The 18,397-nt window shown below is 24.6% G+C and overlaps 1 protein-coding gene across 2 annotated transcripts in view; it reads left to right on the top strand.

Annotated features, from left to right (window-relative positions):
* The first annotated feature begins 1,272 nt into the window (after positions 1–1,272).
* Positions 1,273–18,397, top strand: part of LOC129611159 (myb-like protein Q) — a 53,334-nt gene continuing 36,209 nt past the window's right edge. For both annotated transcript variants that reach the window (XM_055524129.1, XM_055524130.1), the window contains exon 1: positions 1,273–1,326. In XM_055524129.1, the coding sequence (XP_055380104.1) occupies positions 1,282–1,326 (45 nt within the window). In that variant the 5' untranslated portion in view covers positions 1,273–1,281. The remainder of the gene's footprint in view (positions 1,327–18,397) is intronic.

Raw genomic sequence — 18,397 nt, forward strand, 5'->3', positions numbered from 1 at the left:
TATTTCTGGTCCTTTTTTTTAAATTTCAAAAATTATTTTTAATTGATTTTTTTTTTAATTTTTTGAAAAATTCTATACCCGCATGCGCAAATATTATGTAGAAGCGATTGGCTATTGAACATTATAGTATCTGGAATATTTTTTTTTCAACTTGGATCTTAATAATAAAATTTAAATCAAATAGCTAGAAAATTAGCTTCTGAAATTAAAAATCAAAATTTTGTTATTTTGGTTAAAATTTTAAAAGTAAAGTATAGAAAAAAGAGTAGTAAGTAGACACCCAATAAGAAATATCTATAAGTTTTTTTGGTTAAATTTATTTTAACAAAGCACATAAACTTGTAATTAACATATAAATAAATGTAGATGTATGTACTTTATTCTTAATTTATAGTACAATTAACGATTGCATATGAGTCATTTAAATGAATTTCGTTAAATTATAAAACTAATTAATAGATTTTTATAAGAGAAATCAGGTCTAGCCGCATTATATATTGTGAAACTTGTCAAAACACATGCATAATTGTGCACATATATATTTATTTTAATTTAATTTAAAAACATTTTCTCCAATATTAATTTTACTATTTTTATCATATATGTGTTAATTTGATACCTATTGGGTTGTATCTATTTCTTATAGTGAAAATATATAAAAATAATATCATGTAAATTAGCTATAAAATGTCACATTATCATATATTTGTGATAAAAAAAAATACAGTAAAATAAAATATCACCTTTTTTTTATTTTTCATTGTTGTTAAATTTTAGTAGTTCTTTCGCACATAACATTTTCAAATTGAAATCATATATCATGAATGAATGAATTATAATGTACATGCATCTTATCTTTATAAACCGCAAGCATATAATAATACAATCAAACAAACTAAATAAAGAGAAAGAAAATTGTAGATTAACCACCACCACTACAACCAACCCTATTACCTACCACAATTACAAAGCATTTGTAGATTATCATATGTCCTAAACTCATTCTATGTGCTTAATGTATATCATTTTGTTTTCTATATTTCTTATAGTTATAATCGGAGTTAATTAAAATTCAAGTGGTTATCCATATTTTTAACATGGGGACTTTAACCTAAAGCAATTTTTTTAAGACAGCGTAGTTACACATATGTATACATACATATTATTCTATTATATTAGAAGCGTATAATAGATACTTACACATAAACTTAAATAAAATGTGCATGGTACGGGCAGAATTAAACCGAGCATTAGAGCATTAAGAGAAAAGAAGGAAGATTTATGAATGTTGTGAAATTAGCAAAAAAGTGTTTCCTTTTTAAAAAGGTAACGTTTAATGTAAAATTATCATATTTACAATTTATATAAAAGATGGAACTATGGGTAGGTTTTTGTAATTTTGCTTACATTTATGACAGTTATAATAAACACACATACATATATGTAAAGAAACATGTGTAATCTGTATGGAAGTTGAACCGGAAAAGCTTTCTTTAAAAATATGTTTAAGCTTCGCTCAATTTGAATAGTAACCGAAATTTAAGTATCCAATAAGGGATTTTTTCTTGCTATTTGTTTCTTTTGTTTTTATGTTATATTGATGTGTTACATTTAGATTATGTTGCAAAGAAAAGAAAGTAACCTATGGTTATGTTTTATATATCTATATTGGTTATGTCTGATATGTTTGTGTATGTATGAAGAGAACGAATTAGTATCTATGTAAGTACCTACCTTTATATGTATGTATATAATATGAATGTTCAGTTCAGGCATAGATGTAGGTATTTTAAATTTAAAAGTAATTTGAATCTTATTTCTTCTGTAATATGAGAAGGTAAAATGTGTAATTAACATATTAAGTTAAGGAACATTTACAATATTTTTTTCGTGTATTTGAAAGAAAAGTGTTAGTGTAATGTTTCACAATTTCGTATAGCCATATTTTTATTTTTATGAATTAACTTAACAAAATATTTGTTATGGGTGTTATTGATACGAGTATGATGTCTTAAAATATTCTCTGAATAAAACATGTTTGGAATGCATTAAACATGGTTTATATATTTTTAGTTTTTGATTTCTTATAAATAATTATAGTCAAATAATTATAAGTTATTATAAGCTTTGTTTGATAAATCAAATTCCAATTACATATGTATTCTGTTTTAAAAAGAAATTGAAACAACTACGTTTTAATTTGACTTCATAAAATTGTTTTTTACTTTCAAATTTACTTTAAATTTATTAAAATAAGACATATTGTTTTTTGCACTTTTCCAAAAACGTTGTGATAAACTAAGTGCTTATTAGTTTCTCTCTGTCCGTCCGTTCGTTCGTCCGTTTCTGGACTTCTACACCGTTGAAGGTAAAAGAATGAAATTCCATACGTACATAGATCTTTACTAGAAGTTTATTTTCGTAGAAGAAAATTTTTACCTATATCCCCCTCTAAAACTTGTAGCCCCTCGAATTCCTAAAAATGCCATTTTTAAGTAATTATTGTAGCAAAACGACAAACATCTTTTAAATTTTGCAAATGCGAAAAAGTGGTGGCTTGCTTCTTCTACCACTGCATACCATACTTGAACTTTACGAAAATAAAATGATCGTTGAAATTTACCGTTATCTGAAATCGGTTTTTTGCAAGTTTTCGATATCGCTTTTTTTCTAGACCTCAGGCTGTGGGAATTTGAAATTTTAGTAGTTCTTAGATATTTATGAGCTTTTCCAAATTTGAATAAATGCAGAAAGCTAACGGTAAATGCCATGCCATTAAAAAATATAATTATACTTCATAATTCACACAAATAACCCTTAAATTCGAGTATTATGTTAACATCTGTTTCAGTTTTTTTTCGTTTTATTTCAAAGATTACATGCAGAGTACAGCTTAAAGGTATATAATCTTTGAAATATATTCGAATGGAAGTAATTTTAATAATGTAGTATATAGCTAAGCTAGATTGTTTTTAAAAGCAGTATTTTCACTTCTTGAAAGGAAATAGCGTCGAAAAGTTCTGCACATTTAACCATTGTTTTATCATATTTGTCAATTTAATAGCGATAATGTAAATGCATCTTTAAATTATCTTATTTTACAAGTAATATATATGTACGTTTTGAATAGAAACTCATTACAATCTTAGTACTACACTTAAGTGTACCATTTCCACATTTTATTTTTTTTTTATTTTTATTTCGTCGTATAGTTTGTGTTGTTTCCTTACATTTCATACTTCTCGGGTGAAAATTTTATCAATTCCCTATTTCGACCAAATAAGTTTATTTTGTAGTATTAATAAAATTGGTACGAACAATGACATACAATAATTTTCGTTATTATTTTGAATTTATCTTTTTTTGTGTTGGTTTAATTTGTATTTTAAATTTACAAAAACCTTTCTCCACTTGGACTAAAGTTTTCGGATCATTTAAAAATCTTTGAAAGCATGAAATTCAAAAGAAAAAAGAAGTTAAAATGAAAGATGAATTTTAAAAAAAAGCACTCAAACAACAACAAAATCAAAATTACCTTTTTTTTAAACATTTTCCTATTGCTTCGTGGTTACGTTACTAACGTGCTAGGTTATTTTAGTTTGCGTTGTTGTTTCTTTTACCGTTTTTTCCCTAAAAAATTTGTTTTATGAAATAAAAATTAAAGTTGCCAGTCATGCTTACAAAACATGTTAAGAAAAAAAAATCATTCAATTCATGCGTTTATTTCGTGGTGTAGTCGTGATCTGGATTTTCTCGTCAATAACACACTATGGGCTTGTTCTCTATGTGACTATGCGGTATATAAAATTCAAGAAAGCGTGTTGCTTTAAAATATATTTCTTATTTTATCTAACCAAAAATTATGGGCATATTAAGTGGAATTTTTTTAAAGAATTATTTTTTCCAGATCGATTGATTGATTTGTAATTAAAAAAATTAAATAAAAAATGAAATAAAATAATATTAAGAATAATATACGTTATTACAGTAGTATTCTATTATATTGCAGGAAATTAGAGAAAGCTATATTAATTAATTTCACATAATTGCACATTCATATTTTCATTTGGTTAATTTTTAAGCTAAAGTGTTTTAATTGTATTTTAATTTGCGATTTTAATATAAACCGGTAGGGAAATTGTAAAAATTTAATGATTTTTATCTTAATTTTATTTGTAATTAAGGCTACTTAAGTTTTGAAAATTAATTTTACAATTTTATGCTGAATACCGTTCGTTGAGTTTTTTTGATTTTGAAAAATTTACATTATAACATTTTATAATCAAGCTAAAATTTTTACTTTAAGTTATTTTGGGAATTAAAGTTTAATTGTAAAAGCCATATTAGGCGGCTTTGTATTTTTATCCAAAGTTATAATTAGGGAGCGCTAAGTTCATTGCTGTTTTTACTGCAATTTTTTGCAATGATATATGATTTATGTGAAAATTACATTTAGTTCAATAAACAACGTAATCGTCGGGAGGATCCTACGTGCATAAGTCCATATTTTTGTCAAATTTTGTAATTACTATTTAAATATGTAAGAAAAGTTTTAATTGTAAGTTATTTCAAATATAAATTAAATAAAAAAGCTTGGAAGGGCTTAAGTTCCTTCGAGTTCTTGTACTTTGGGTGACCAAAGTATTGTTTTAGAGTATCAAGAGAAAGATTTTAATGTGCATGAGAAGTTTGTTTAATTATTGGCATAGATAAATAAAAAAAATTTGCAAAATTAATAAAAATTGATAATTTTAAATACATACGCTATTGTAGAATCCTAAATGACATGTTCAAAATTTTCTAGCATTGGGCGTAAATTTATCTTTAATTTGATCAATAGTACAAAACTGAAAAACTTTTTGCAAAGCTTTTTTTTTTAATAACTGAAAATTATTTATTTTTACATACATTTAAAACTATAAGTATAATTTTTTTTTCAATAAAAATATACAAATAATAATCCGTTGCTTTTAATATCTCAATTACAGCAATTAAGAATTAAAGCAAAAATATATGTTAAAATTAAAAGGAAAAATATTATTATGCAAAACAAGAATAATAAAGTAAAGAAATAAAAACGATTACGGAACATTCTGATAAATATGTAGAAATACAAACTTATTACTTGTTATTTATATCACATCTTAAAAATATCTGCAGCTAAAAATCACATATAAACATAGTACATGTGTATGATTGTGTTGTATATAATCAACTCAAATAATGTGTATGTGTGTATAAATGTACACTAAATCTAACAATACGTATATGAAAAATTATGGGAAACACGAAACAATCTCCATAACCTCCTAAAAAAGAAATACTTACATATCCCTATCTACTACTTCTTCCAAATGTCGTAATAGAGTAAAATTTTTTTACAAATTTTGTTATAAAAGAAAAGTTTTTTTCTTGCTTTTTACTTATTTATTTATTTTTTGTATAAATAGCAGAGTCATTTTGTTTTACTTTACTTATAATTTTCTTTCTGCTGATTTTGGTGTGTTCTTTTAAGAAAATGTTTGGAGTAAAAATCTTACGAGATTTGTCCTTTTTTAGGTTCCATGTAAAATACGACATATGTAAGTATATTTGAATAGAGATACATCTAAAGCAGGGTGAGCACAATTAAATATAATATAATAAGGTGTCCTTAATGGAACTGCTGTAAAAATCAGATTTCAGTCGAAATATGAATGAACAGCAAAAATTTGCCTAAAATTAATTTTTAAAAAATTAATTATTGTTTTATTAAAAATTAATTAAATTATTACATGCTTAAAATTGCGATATATGTTACATTCAAAATTTTATGAAGAGACTTTTAAGAACTATATGTGTACGATAATAAGCTAGATTTTCTTAAATTTTTTTCTTAAAGATAGGGGACAACTTTTTCTGTAACATTTTATTTTTTTTACACTTTATAAGGATTTGTGTGAAACAATATTTTATTTATACATTTGTACGTTTCTGGATAATGTAAAAAATTTTTATATAGCAGAGAAAAGAAACAGAACAAAAAAACGGCAACGACAATTCAAAATATGAAGTATATTAGGGCGGCGGATGGTCTGTTCGTATAAGCATATTTCTTTATGTTTCTATTCTATAAGTTTTCATATACACAATTTAAACTGTATATAAAGCAAGTATTATTATTTTTATGTATATTATTATCTTGAAAGCATGGTGTAAGTCTCGTATTGTATTTGTGAATGGATGTTTTTTTTGCAAAGTTACAAAAATATTATTACTGATCTGTTTTACACAAAAAAAGCAAGAAAAGGAAGAAAGAAATAAGCTGAAAAAAATCTGCTTTTCTTTACACTCAACGCATTTCCTGGAATTATTATCGTATGTATATGTCGGTATGTAGGGCGTCTAACATATATCGTTGTGTGTGTCTGATGATGAATTTCTATTTTGTTCTTATATACAGTTTTTTTCTATCAAAATTTAGTTCAATATAATAACTATCTAACTCATTTTTTTTTCATTTTTTCAAAAAAATAATAAAACAATTAGAACAAGGAATCATGAAAAGAAAAAAATTTATTACATACGAGTATAAGTAGTAGACGATGAATATTTGCAGTTAATAGAAGATGTTTAAAACGTTAGAAGTAAAACTCAATTTTATATTATAGTTTCGTAAAATTGCCTATAATTAGTATAAAGTGCTTGAGAAAAATAGCTTATTAGTTTCACTCTGTCCGTCCGTCCGAGGATATCTTTACAAAACTTCTACACCGTTGAGGATAGAAAGCTGAAATTTTATATGTACATATATCTATGTTAGAAACTTATTTCCGTACCCTCCTTAGAAATGGAATTTTTTAACTTTTGATGTCGTTTTTCTTTTCTGGAACACAAGTTGTAAAAGTCTGAAATTTTAACAGCTGTTAGACACTAATAAATAGTTCATTTCTCAAATTGTTGCCTTTCGGAAGTTGTAAAATTTGAATTTTTGAATATTTCCGCAAGTTTTTCCAAATTTCTATAAACGTAGAAAGCTAACGGTAAATTCCATGCCATTAAAAAATATATTTTTTTTTCTTAACTCACGAAATTAACCCTTTAAATGGAGTATTATGTTAACACCTGTTTAAATCTGTTTTTGCTTTATTTCAAAGCCTGCATAAATCGTTCATCCTGAATGTATGCAATTCTTGAAATATTTTCGTATATGAATGAATGTAATTTCAATAGTGTAGTAGGTGTAAGCAGAAATAAAATAAAATAGTTTTTTTCGTATACGTCCATAGATTGTTTTTAAAAGCAATTTTTTGTTTTACCTAACTTTATTCTTTTTCAAATAAATGAATTCATTAACTCTTCTTGATTTTATCAGAAATTTTTTCAGTATATAAACTTAAAAATTGATTTTTAAATTGTTTTATTGTTTAATGTAAAATGTTTAATGTAAAAATATGGCTTAGTAGTCGGTAATTAGAAACTAATGATTACAAAATATTTAAAATAACGTAAAATCAGTTTCAAAATTAAATCAATATGAAATCAATATGGAATTCGATACACTCGAATAAAAATTTCGTGCATTTTTCAAATTAAAGTTATTTTAATGTGCCAAATTCAAAAATGCTTCAATGATTTTCTTTGGGCTTAGGTAAGTTTTTAAAAAAATTATCACTTATTATTAAATCAATTATATTTCTTAATATACACTATTTTTAAAAATTATTTTGCAAAAATTTATAATTTTATTATAAATCTCTTTATTTTTATATTTGAAGGAATTATAATTGAATAGTCTATTTTAAGAAAGAAGTATCCTCTAAGGGTAGAAAAGAAACAAAAAATTTAAATGTTTTCATATTAAACAAAACAGACAGTGTTTTTAAGTTTTAGATTATATAAAATTTTATTAGTATTTATTAATACTATATTACATATTAGTATTTATTTTGTTCTTTGCATTATTTCTAAAATGCCCCACAAAATATTATTTTAAAATTCTCATAACAAAAAGATTCACAATACCTACACATTATTACTTTGCTCTTTAAAATATATCCTCTCTTTAATATATGTATATATGTGTATACTAAAAAAAAATTTTCTTAGGTAGGCAACGAATAATAAAAGATGGGACATAGAAGTGTTGGAATTCGAATCATGAAATTTTTCGTTTTTTTCCTTTCTTCATTTCTTCCTTTCTTAAAATTTATTTGAGATTCCTTTATACATATATTCAATTTATTCAAATATACACATCTATATGTGAACACATAAATTTTGTACCTAAATATTTGAAAAATTTGACATTACCATCAAGAGAGAAGAAAAATCAAAAGAAAACAAACAAAAAGAAAGAAAATCTTTCTTTTCTTAAAGATTTGCTTCTTTTGTCAGTTCTTTTACTCTTCCGTTTCTTATTTTTCTTTACGTGCAGTCGTACTGATCCTTGAATTTTTTTAGTTGTTTTTGTTTCTGTTTTTTTGTATTTTTTTCTGTGTACGTCCTCAAATTCCGAGTGTTATGCTGAATTATTTAATATAAATTTGTTATACAAACGTTATGATGAACTTTTTTTCCTTACTTATAGAAAGTTTAAAAGGTATAAAAGGGATAAGTAAAGGGAAGAAAGGTTCAATTATTTGGTATTGGTGCAAGGATAAAATTTTCATTTTTTTTGTTCTTTAGATCTTGGAATATGAATTTTTTTTCGTTATAAAAAATATTGCATATGTTGATGTACCTTTCTTTTAAAAAATAAAATAATTTGCTTTTGGGTATTCCGTACGAACGTGTGTTCGAAGTGTATATTAAATTTGCCTTAACGTCCGTCCGTCCCGGCAAAAACTCAAAAACTAATTGAGCTAAGTTAACAAAGTTTTCCCAAATGATTTATTATACTAAATGCCAAAACTCTATTTAAATTGGATATGATCGGCGTACTGGTTGGGATAGCTGCCACATAACTTCAAAATTTATTTGGGTATATATCAGAAACTATAAAAGCTGCGATATTGAAATTTTAAACAAATGAATATATTAGTAGGGCAAATGTATTTGTAAAAGTAGTTGAAATTGCTTGTCTCTTTCTGGCAGCATCCATTCAACTTCAATAGTAGTTTGGACATTTCTTAGACAGTATTAAAAATACAGTACTGAAATTTTGTATACATTAATAAGGTAATACGACAACTTAAAGTCATAGTCTATGCCGTAGTCAGCTAAGGAATATTTATTCGCACATGGGATAACAAATTCGTACGGGTACCACAGAGTTGACAAAGTCAACTCTATTTTTTTCGTTTTTTATACAATTCGTTTTTTCTGTTTGGTTTTCATTTTTTTTATATATTTGATGAGTTTATTACCTTAAAATATTTTAGAGTGTAAGAAAATATTGTTCCTTACGATTATCCTCAAAATATATTATGTATACATGTATATATTTTAATATAATGTTTTCATAAGTGTGAAATTATTTATATATGTACATACTGCAGTGTTTATTTTGTATTTATAAAGTTGGATCCAACCGATGGCTTGTAAAGTAACACTTTTCCGTTAGACATGTAAAAATACATATTTTAAAATCTACTACATTACTTAAATTACTTTCATTCGAATACCGAAGTACAATTGAAATAATTGCATTCATTTGGAATGCAAAAAAAACTTAAACAAGTGTTAACATTGAATTACCGAATGAGATGTTTAAATAAGTGAGTAAGATAAAAAATTATATTTTCTGATCGCATGGCATTTAGCTTCACCTTTTTTACTTTTATAGAAATTTGGAAAAGTTTGTAGTATAGGGAAGGTGTGACGTTGTTCAAGATACAAATTTTACAAAATTTGGAGAAAAAGTAATTCGAGAGAGGAATGAGTAGAAAACATTTTTCTTCTAATAAAATAAACTATTTATTAGTTTTTTTAGCTTTTAGCAGCTTTACTGCTTAAAGCTAAAAAAAGTCTATAAGAATCCGCTATAAGAATCTGTTCAAATTTTCAAAAAAATTTTATGAACTCAATCACATATAATATCACATAGGTACATAAAATTCTATACAAATTTATTATTTGTCAAAACAAAACAATCCAACAAAAAAATGGCATGTTTATAATAAGTAGACAAAAATGGCACATGGACGGACGTAGTGAAACTAAGAACCCCTTTTTAGCAAATACTTTTGGGAAAGTGCTAAAAATACGTCATTTCTGAGTAATTTTTAACTTTTTGTGTTATTTATACCAGTTTTTTTTCGCATTATTTATTTATGTACATATGTATTCTATTATTTTTTTATTTACACACACACATACATAAGCACTCATATTAATATATACTCATACAGTGTTGTAATTATAGATACTGCATTTAATACAAAAATGTGTATCATGATATGTGCCTTTAAGGATGATGTTCTTCTACATTACGCGTATTATGCCTATAACAGGAGAAATTGTGCACCAGTATATTTATACTTGTATATTTTTCTTCGTTTTGGTACACATATGTGTATTTATATATATGTATTACATATTTAATTTCTTATGGCTTAATATTTCTCATACTTTATTTTTGTGTATAGTAATTTCTTACCAAATACCATAGTTAGAGGCTTTGTATATATAATTTTTTTGTACCTATAGTAGAGTAGATGGATGTTAAGAAAGAAGTAAATAAGGTGAAGAAAAAAAATGAATATAGTTTTTTATAGCTGTATATGCATATGATATATTTGTAGATATTATTTTAAATACAGTACATAATAATGAATAAAACAACAAAAATAAGAATATAAAATAACAAGAATTCACAAAATTTAAATAATTTTCATCTTCCTTTATGATATTTCAAGTGTATTTTAAATGATTATGTTATTGTTTTATTATTCATTTTAATTTGTTCTTAACATTCATCCTTTTCTCTATTCTTTCTGGTTCTCCCTAATTTTAAAAAGGGGCCACCGACGAAAGTGCAAAAAGGGATTAAAGAGAGGAAAAGTTAATGACCTAAATTTAAAAAACAGTATAAAGAAATGCTTTTTTCTTTTTATGAAAGAGTGAACTTGAAAATAATATGCTAAAAATATGTGAGAAAAAATATTAATAACAAGCACTGTAAAAAGGACGATATAAGGAAAGTGTATGAGAAAAGGGATGAGTCGAATAGAAGGAAATTAATGTTTATTATATTGTTAAATGAAAATATTTTTCAATGTATATGAATAATATATTTTTCATACATATATTCGTGTTTCTTTATTATGCACATACCTACATACGTATAATAGCATTCATGTAATTTATTTTAATATGTTAAATGTGTTTTTAAAAAGTTTTAATTTCATAATTGTTTTTTAAATTGTTCTTAAGTTATGACATACTTTTTCTTCTTAATTTAGTTGGAAACCTTATTGATAATTCAAAGAAAATTATATTGTTAATTCACTAAAGAATTTTTATTTTCATTGAAAACATTTCAAATAAGTTGTTGAAATTAAAAGGTTAATTCTAAAACATATAGTATAAAAATAAAAAAGATTTTTTATGTTAAACTATTTATTAAATTAATAAAGTTCTAAATTTTAATTATCATTTTATGATTACCTAAAGGATTTAGGTAATACATCATAGAATTAAGTTGGGTCAAACCAATGGTTTGTAATGTAGCACTTTCCCTTTCAAAAGTGCTTTTAATAAAACAGTCTAGCTATATACAACATTGTTAAAATTATTTCATTCATATGCGCTTATATTACAAAGATTGCACAAATTTAGGATGAGCAATGTATCAAATTTATTTCAAAGATTGGAACAAAACAAAGAAAATTGAAAGAGGGCTTGAAAGATTGTTGAATTTAAGGGTTGATTGCGTGAGTTAAGAAAAATAATTATATTTTTAGCACTTTTCCAAAAATTTTTTGAAAAAAGTGCTTATTAGTTTCACTCCGTCCGTCCGTGGACACCTTTTTTGTTTACAAAACTTCTACACCCTTGAAGATAGAAAGCTGAAAATTAATACGGACATAGATCTTTACTAGAAACTTATTTCCGTAGAACACAATTTTTCCCTATCTCCCCCCCCCCCCCCCTCTAGAAGATGTTCTCCCACATCCCAAACCCCCCCCCCCCCACACACTCAAACAACAAACTCTAATAATGCAATTTTTTAACTATTTATATAAATTTGGAAAAGCTTGTAGGTTTGAAAATGTAAGGTTTTGGTAAAAATTTTGAGAGGCGGTGGAGGTGGAAAAAAATTTTCTTCTAAGGAAATTAACAATTTATTAGTTTTAGAAAGCTGATTTCAAAAGCTAAGCGTCTAAAAGCTAAAGTTTTGCACTACTACAGTTGACCTAGCAGAAAAACGATATAAAAAATGTGGAAACAATGGATTTCAGATTTTAGAGTTTAAATATAGTATGCTATGGTAGAAGAAGCAAGCCACTTCTTTTTTGACTTCTGAAATTTGAAAAATGCTTATGGTTTACCTGCAATAAATAGTTAAGAAATGGAATTTTTAGGGTTTTAACAGGCAATAACTTTTAGAGAGGGGAATTGAGTTAAAATTTCCTTCTACGAAGTTGAATTTTTAGTAAAAATCTATGTATATATAAAATTTCAGCATTCTATCTTTAAGGTTGTGGAAATTTTGTCAAAAATGTTGGAATTATTTAAATAATGAAGGCATTAGAATCTTACAGTATTGTAATTTAAAGATTTAGAGTAATTTTTTCGAGTTTAGAAAGATTCTAATGAAAGCGAATACTTTGAATTTAGTTCAGTATTCTTGTTCAACCAATTAATTTTTGAAAGTCTGTTTCAGAACTTACAAAAATTTAAAAACCTTAATCAGTTTTTATGAACATGTTTTATTTTCTAATTAATCAAAGTTATATTTTTAAACTATGCCAGAGTGTTTTTTAAAAAAACTCTATTCTAGTAGTTGTACCGTACACAAATTGAAATTGAACCACTAATTGAAAGTGCATATGTCAGAATTATCACGTGCTCTCTTTCTATAAAACTTTTCATACGACGCGATAGTCACTCTTACGCACTTCCATATTTCAGGCTTTTTAGTTTAAATGTATAAATAAAATGGAAAAATCGATAAAGTTAGTAACTACAAAAATTATTTAATTAATTATATACTACAAATTTTACTCTTAATTGATTATTTTTGATAGAAGTTTTGAAAATGTAACTGTAGAACTATATTGCATTATATGAATAAAATTTCATAACTTAAACACTCTAACGTTCAATTAAAAATCCTATTAAGAATACAATAAAATTTGTTAAATTTCATAAATCTTTCATAGGTATATTTCATAAAAAAGCTTATGAAGTTTCACTTGCAAATTTTTATTTATTACTTACATATACGAAAATTTTCTTAATAACTTTATTGATTTCACAATAACTAATAACTCTTATATAATATCATTAACTTTTTTGAGGCAGTTTTTTCTAAAAAATATCTTAAATTTAACTTATTTAAAATTGCTAAGTTTTGACAATTTATTTATCATAACTAAATTTAATTGTAATAAATTATTTTTGCTTTCACATTTCCCCTTATTCAAATACATACATATATAAAAAAACAACATGGCGTCCAGTTTATCTGATGGTTAATTAAGCATGAGTTTTATTAATTATTTTTGTAGAAAATTTAAGCGAAAAAAAAGAATTTTCTTAATGATATTCCAAAATTAATCTTTTTCAATTTAATTCTTGTTTGATGGAAGTTTAAATGGAATTTTAAAACTTAACATAATTATAATTATATTTAATAATATTAATTGCCTAGAAAGAAAATTATTTTTGTTTTAAAAATTTTTTTGTAGAGGTAACATTTTTTTTTGTTTACGTATTATACATATTTTTTTTTCAAGCAATCATTATTAAAGAGTGTAGTTTATAAACCAGACATAACTAGAGACGGCGCCTCTCTTAACCAACCTTTGAGTTTGTAATCTACAATAAAGAGTTTTCTTTTATAATTTCTCTTTTTTTTTGCTGTTATATATTTCTATGTTCTTCGTCCTCAACCTCATCTCATTCTTCCTAATACATTTCAATCATTAAAGTCAGTTTGCCAACCTAATTTCTCCATTCAATTGAGAAAAAAAATTAAGCTTTTTTATTTTATTTTGGTTGGGTATTTATAATGTTTTTTTTTCTAACATCAACAATGAGAAAAAGCCAAAAGAGAGGAGAAAGAGAGAAAAAAGAATTCGACTTTAAGGGGGAAAAAATGATAATTCTATACAATTTCAAGAATAGTCAAGGAGTTTAGAACACTAGTTTTGTTTATTTTGAGTGTCTAATCTAAATAGAATAACGATATTATTTAGGACATACATATGTTTTATTTTTATGCAAAGGTAAATAAATATATACATATATGCATACATATATGCATAGTTTACGCAAGCCTTTATATATACGTTACGTGTTTTTCAATTGAAAATTATTTAATTTTATTAATCTTTCAATTTAGTTTTTGGGCAGATGTTAAATTTAGATTTTAATTATTAATAAATTTCGTTAAAATTATGTGATTTTAGGTCATAATAATACGTTTTTATTTGTGTACTACAGTAAAACCGTAAGAGTTGTACTACACTAAAACCGTAAGAGTTTTGATTTTATTTACTATAAGTATTGCCATATATAAATCTCAGACTACCAAGCTCAGAGAATAAATCAAAAATAAATTCCAAATTTATATAAAGTTTAAATGGAAGAGTTGTCGGAAATTATTTGTGTGAAGAAATTGAGTAAAATTTTAAAGTGTACTGATTCTAAATTTGTTTTTTAAATTAAAATTAAAATTTCAATAAAATGGGTAAATTCTGTCTGGAAAATATACTTAAAGTAAAAAAAAATAACAATTTTTAACGCAGTCAACCCTTTCCGTCATCCGAATGGAAGGGTACTGAATAACAAAGTTAAATTTTTGAATAAGAAATTGAATTAAAAAAAAATGACAAAAGAAAAGCCAAAAACAAATGATCATAATCTAGATTGCTTTTAAAACCATATGAAATAAAAGTGAGGACAAAAAATTCTCAAACTTTTCACAAAAAAAAAAATACAAAAAAAAATTTCAATCGGAATACTTCGAAAACATAAAACATTAAGAACTATTTCTGCAAAATTCTCCGATTGTAACATTTCGGAAAATAGCTGTAGTTTGATTGCCTGATAGATATATATGGCATTAATATAAGCTTAGATTAGTTTGCATATAATTAATACAGAATACGTGTTAAATTTCAATTATAACTGCCATATATTTACTACATATACTACACATACTGATAGCATGGTGTTGTGATATATTTACGATTTCCTTTAGCGCATTTTAAAATGACCCCCCTCTATTCATAATTACAAACATAAATATAAGCAAATCCTTTTGTTTTTTTATTGTAAAGCAATTAAAAGTTTTTACAACGAAAAACTCCAGTTACTAAAGAAAACTTCGTTTATATTTCATTGTTCCTGGTAAGAACCCGTTTATTAATATTATTACATGAATTCTTATTTGTATTGATTACTTACAATTTAATGTATAAAGTATAAAGATGTCATATAAATAATTTTTAATATTTTACAAAGAGAACTTGGAGAAAATTTTGTTTAAGTTTTAATTTTTGCATTTTAAAATTTGGTTTTAGTGGTGCATTGCACTCCCCTGTCTTTTTCTATCTTTTTTTTGTTTTTTTTTTTTAAATTATTTCAAGTAATAAATTTTTTTCTCTGAATACATATGTACATAGATAAATCAGAAATTCTTTGCAAATTTTCACGTAAATCTTGAACTAATAAAATAAATATAAAAAAAATAAGTACAAGAAATTATCATCCGTGAAAAGAATGAAAAAAGAAAAAAATATATATATTTAAATTAAATGTATGTATATATTAATACGTGTTATATACACTGAAATATAGAAAAAAAGGACTGAAAACTGGGCAAGTTCCTTTCTTTTAAAATATGGTTTGATATACTTATAGGAAAAAAGAAGTAATGATAAGAAAGAAGGATTTTTTTTCGAGCTTTACTGTAAATATACAATCTAACGTACATAAATAATATGTGCACATTGTAAAAAAAAATAAAAAAAAAAATGGAAGAAAAAAAAGGACCTTAGCAGATTTTTTTTATTGCTTCTACTCTTATTCTCTCTTTCTCTCTTTATTACTTTTAACTCTCTGATGAGGGTTGTGGTAATTATTGATTTTGTGTCGTTGGCTTTTGTTTGTTGTTGCTTTGTTATTATTTTCATCTGCATTTAATTTTATTTTTTTTTATGTTTCCATATATTGTTAATTTTACTGGATACAATATTGATTGTGAGTTGAGTTGAAATATAACTTAAGTATGCAATTTATTTTGCATTTGTAAATTTACGGTTAATTTTACTATTTAAATTTAAATTTTGTTAGAGTTCTTAAAAAATTTTTATAATTTTACGATCTTGAGCAATCTTAATTTTTTCATTATATTCGGGTAAATCAAAAAGCTTTTTAAATTGAACTTAAATTTGATCTTGCAGGGTTAACTTTGAAAGAAAGTACAATGTGCCATATAAAGTGTACGATTTCATAACATCAATGCGTGTAAATAAAATTTTAAGTATAAGTTGAACCGAAATTTGCAGTAAAGTAAATTTTTGTTTTAGTTTTTTGTTATAAACAAAACACGTTATACTTACGTGTTATACTATATGCAAAGTAAGCTCGTGTAAATATTATCATAAATGTCAAATTATAAGTCAATGATTTAAGATGTGTGTTTTTTCAGATTTGTAATTATTAAAACATTGGCCAATAAAACTCAATTGTTTTCCTTTATTACAAATATTTTGTAGAATAACTGTAAGATTAAAATAACCATCGAATTTTTATCCAAAGTTTTTAAATGTAAACGTATTTTGATTTTAATTCTACCAATCATATTATATAAAATTCCCTTAAAATGAATTGAAAATTAAGCAAAAATAAAAAAAAGAAAAATTTAGATTTTTTTCACACTACAAGAATATGATATACATACATATATACGAACATTTATATATATATATATGTCCGTATATATTTACATGTGTACAAATTTAAGTGTGGATTTATGTATATTGTTTTTTTTTCACATGTATATGTAAAGCAAAAAAATCTTAATTTTGGATTTTTTTTTAATTCAAGCACTGGACGTTGATACTTTGAGTGTGTAAGTGCATATATAAGAGGAATACTAAGTAAATATAAATAAATCTATTCACATTCATACATATTAATTCAACTACACCTATATATATAATTGTAGGGAATTGGGTCCCTACCATTTCTTTGGATATAGAATTTCAAACTAACACCCTCATATTTTTTTCCTTAGAAGCAATTTTGTTTTTTTGTTCAAACATCCTTTCGTATCCTTATGGAGCGGCAGAAAAAAAAAAATACACGGAATATTTTATATTAGTTTTTTTTTCTTTAAATGAATAAAAGTTGGTCGTGATGTGTCCACTTGAAATTTTTTCCTTTTGCTTTTTTTTTGAATTTGTTTTTTTACTTTATAGAATTTTCTTGTTGTAATTTGCTTTAATGAAGAAGGAAAAAGATTATCAGAAGAAAAGTTTAATATAGGAAGTCGTTGTTATTGTTTTTATTTTTTTAATTTTGTTTTGATTATTTTTGTTTTCATTTAAAGTATAGAAGGGTTGGGGATGTGGATTAGTTAGAGATGATACGACAATGTCTTGTTTTATTTTTGGTGCCTTACAACAAATGAAATTCAATTCCCATCGTCTCTCATCTTTAGAGGAGTATTAAAACAAAAAATAACAACAATAAAATAAAATTAAAAAGCTAAACTATGTATGTATATATTATACAAGATTTTTTATTTATTTTTTTAACTTGCTGTTGTTTTGTATTAAAAACTAATACTATGATAATAATGGAGGTAAATGTAAACGTTGAAAAAATCGGTTATATTAAAAAAAAAAAAACTTTTGCATGAACACTCTCTTGCATGAATTTCTAAAATCTGGCTATATTTTTGTTAAATACTTGAATGTTAGTGTAAAAGAAATTATTCCAAGTGAAATTTTAATAATTACGTGTTTAGTACTTAAAAAAACTGAAATTAATAATTTTGAATCACACTAGGCAAACCATTTAAAAAATATACAAAATTTATTCTTTTTTGTTCCAACTGATTTTAAAAATTTACTTTAACTAAAAATAATCAAATTTAAAAGTTCTTATCAGTTTGATTTAATTTGCCAATAAATACATATTAACGTTTTGATAGAACTGTTTAAGTAAAGTTAACAAAAATTTTTAGATGCAAACTTTGTTTGTTTTATTCTTGATCAAGTTTGATCTTGATCATATG

This window comes from Condylostylus longicornis, unplaced genomic scaffold (genome assembly GCF_029603195.1).
Source record: "Condylostylus longicornis isolate FDR11 unplaced genomic scaffold, ASM2960319v2 ptg000048l, whole genome shotgun sequence".
Lineage (NCBI taxonomy): Eukaryota > Metazoa > Arthropoda > Insecta > Diptera > Dolichopodidae > Condylostylus > Condylostylus longicornis.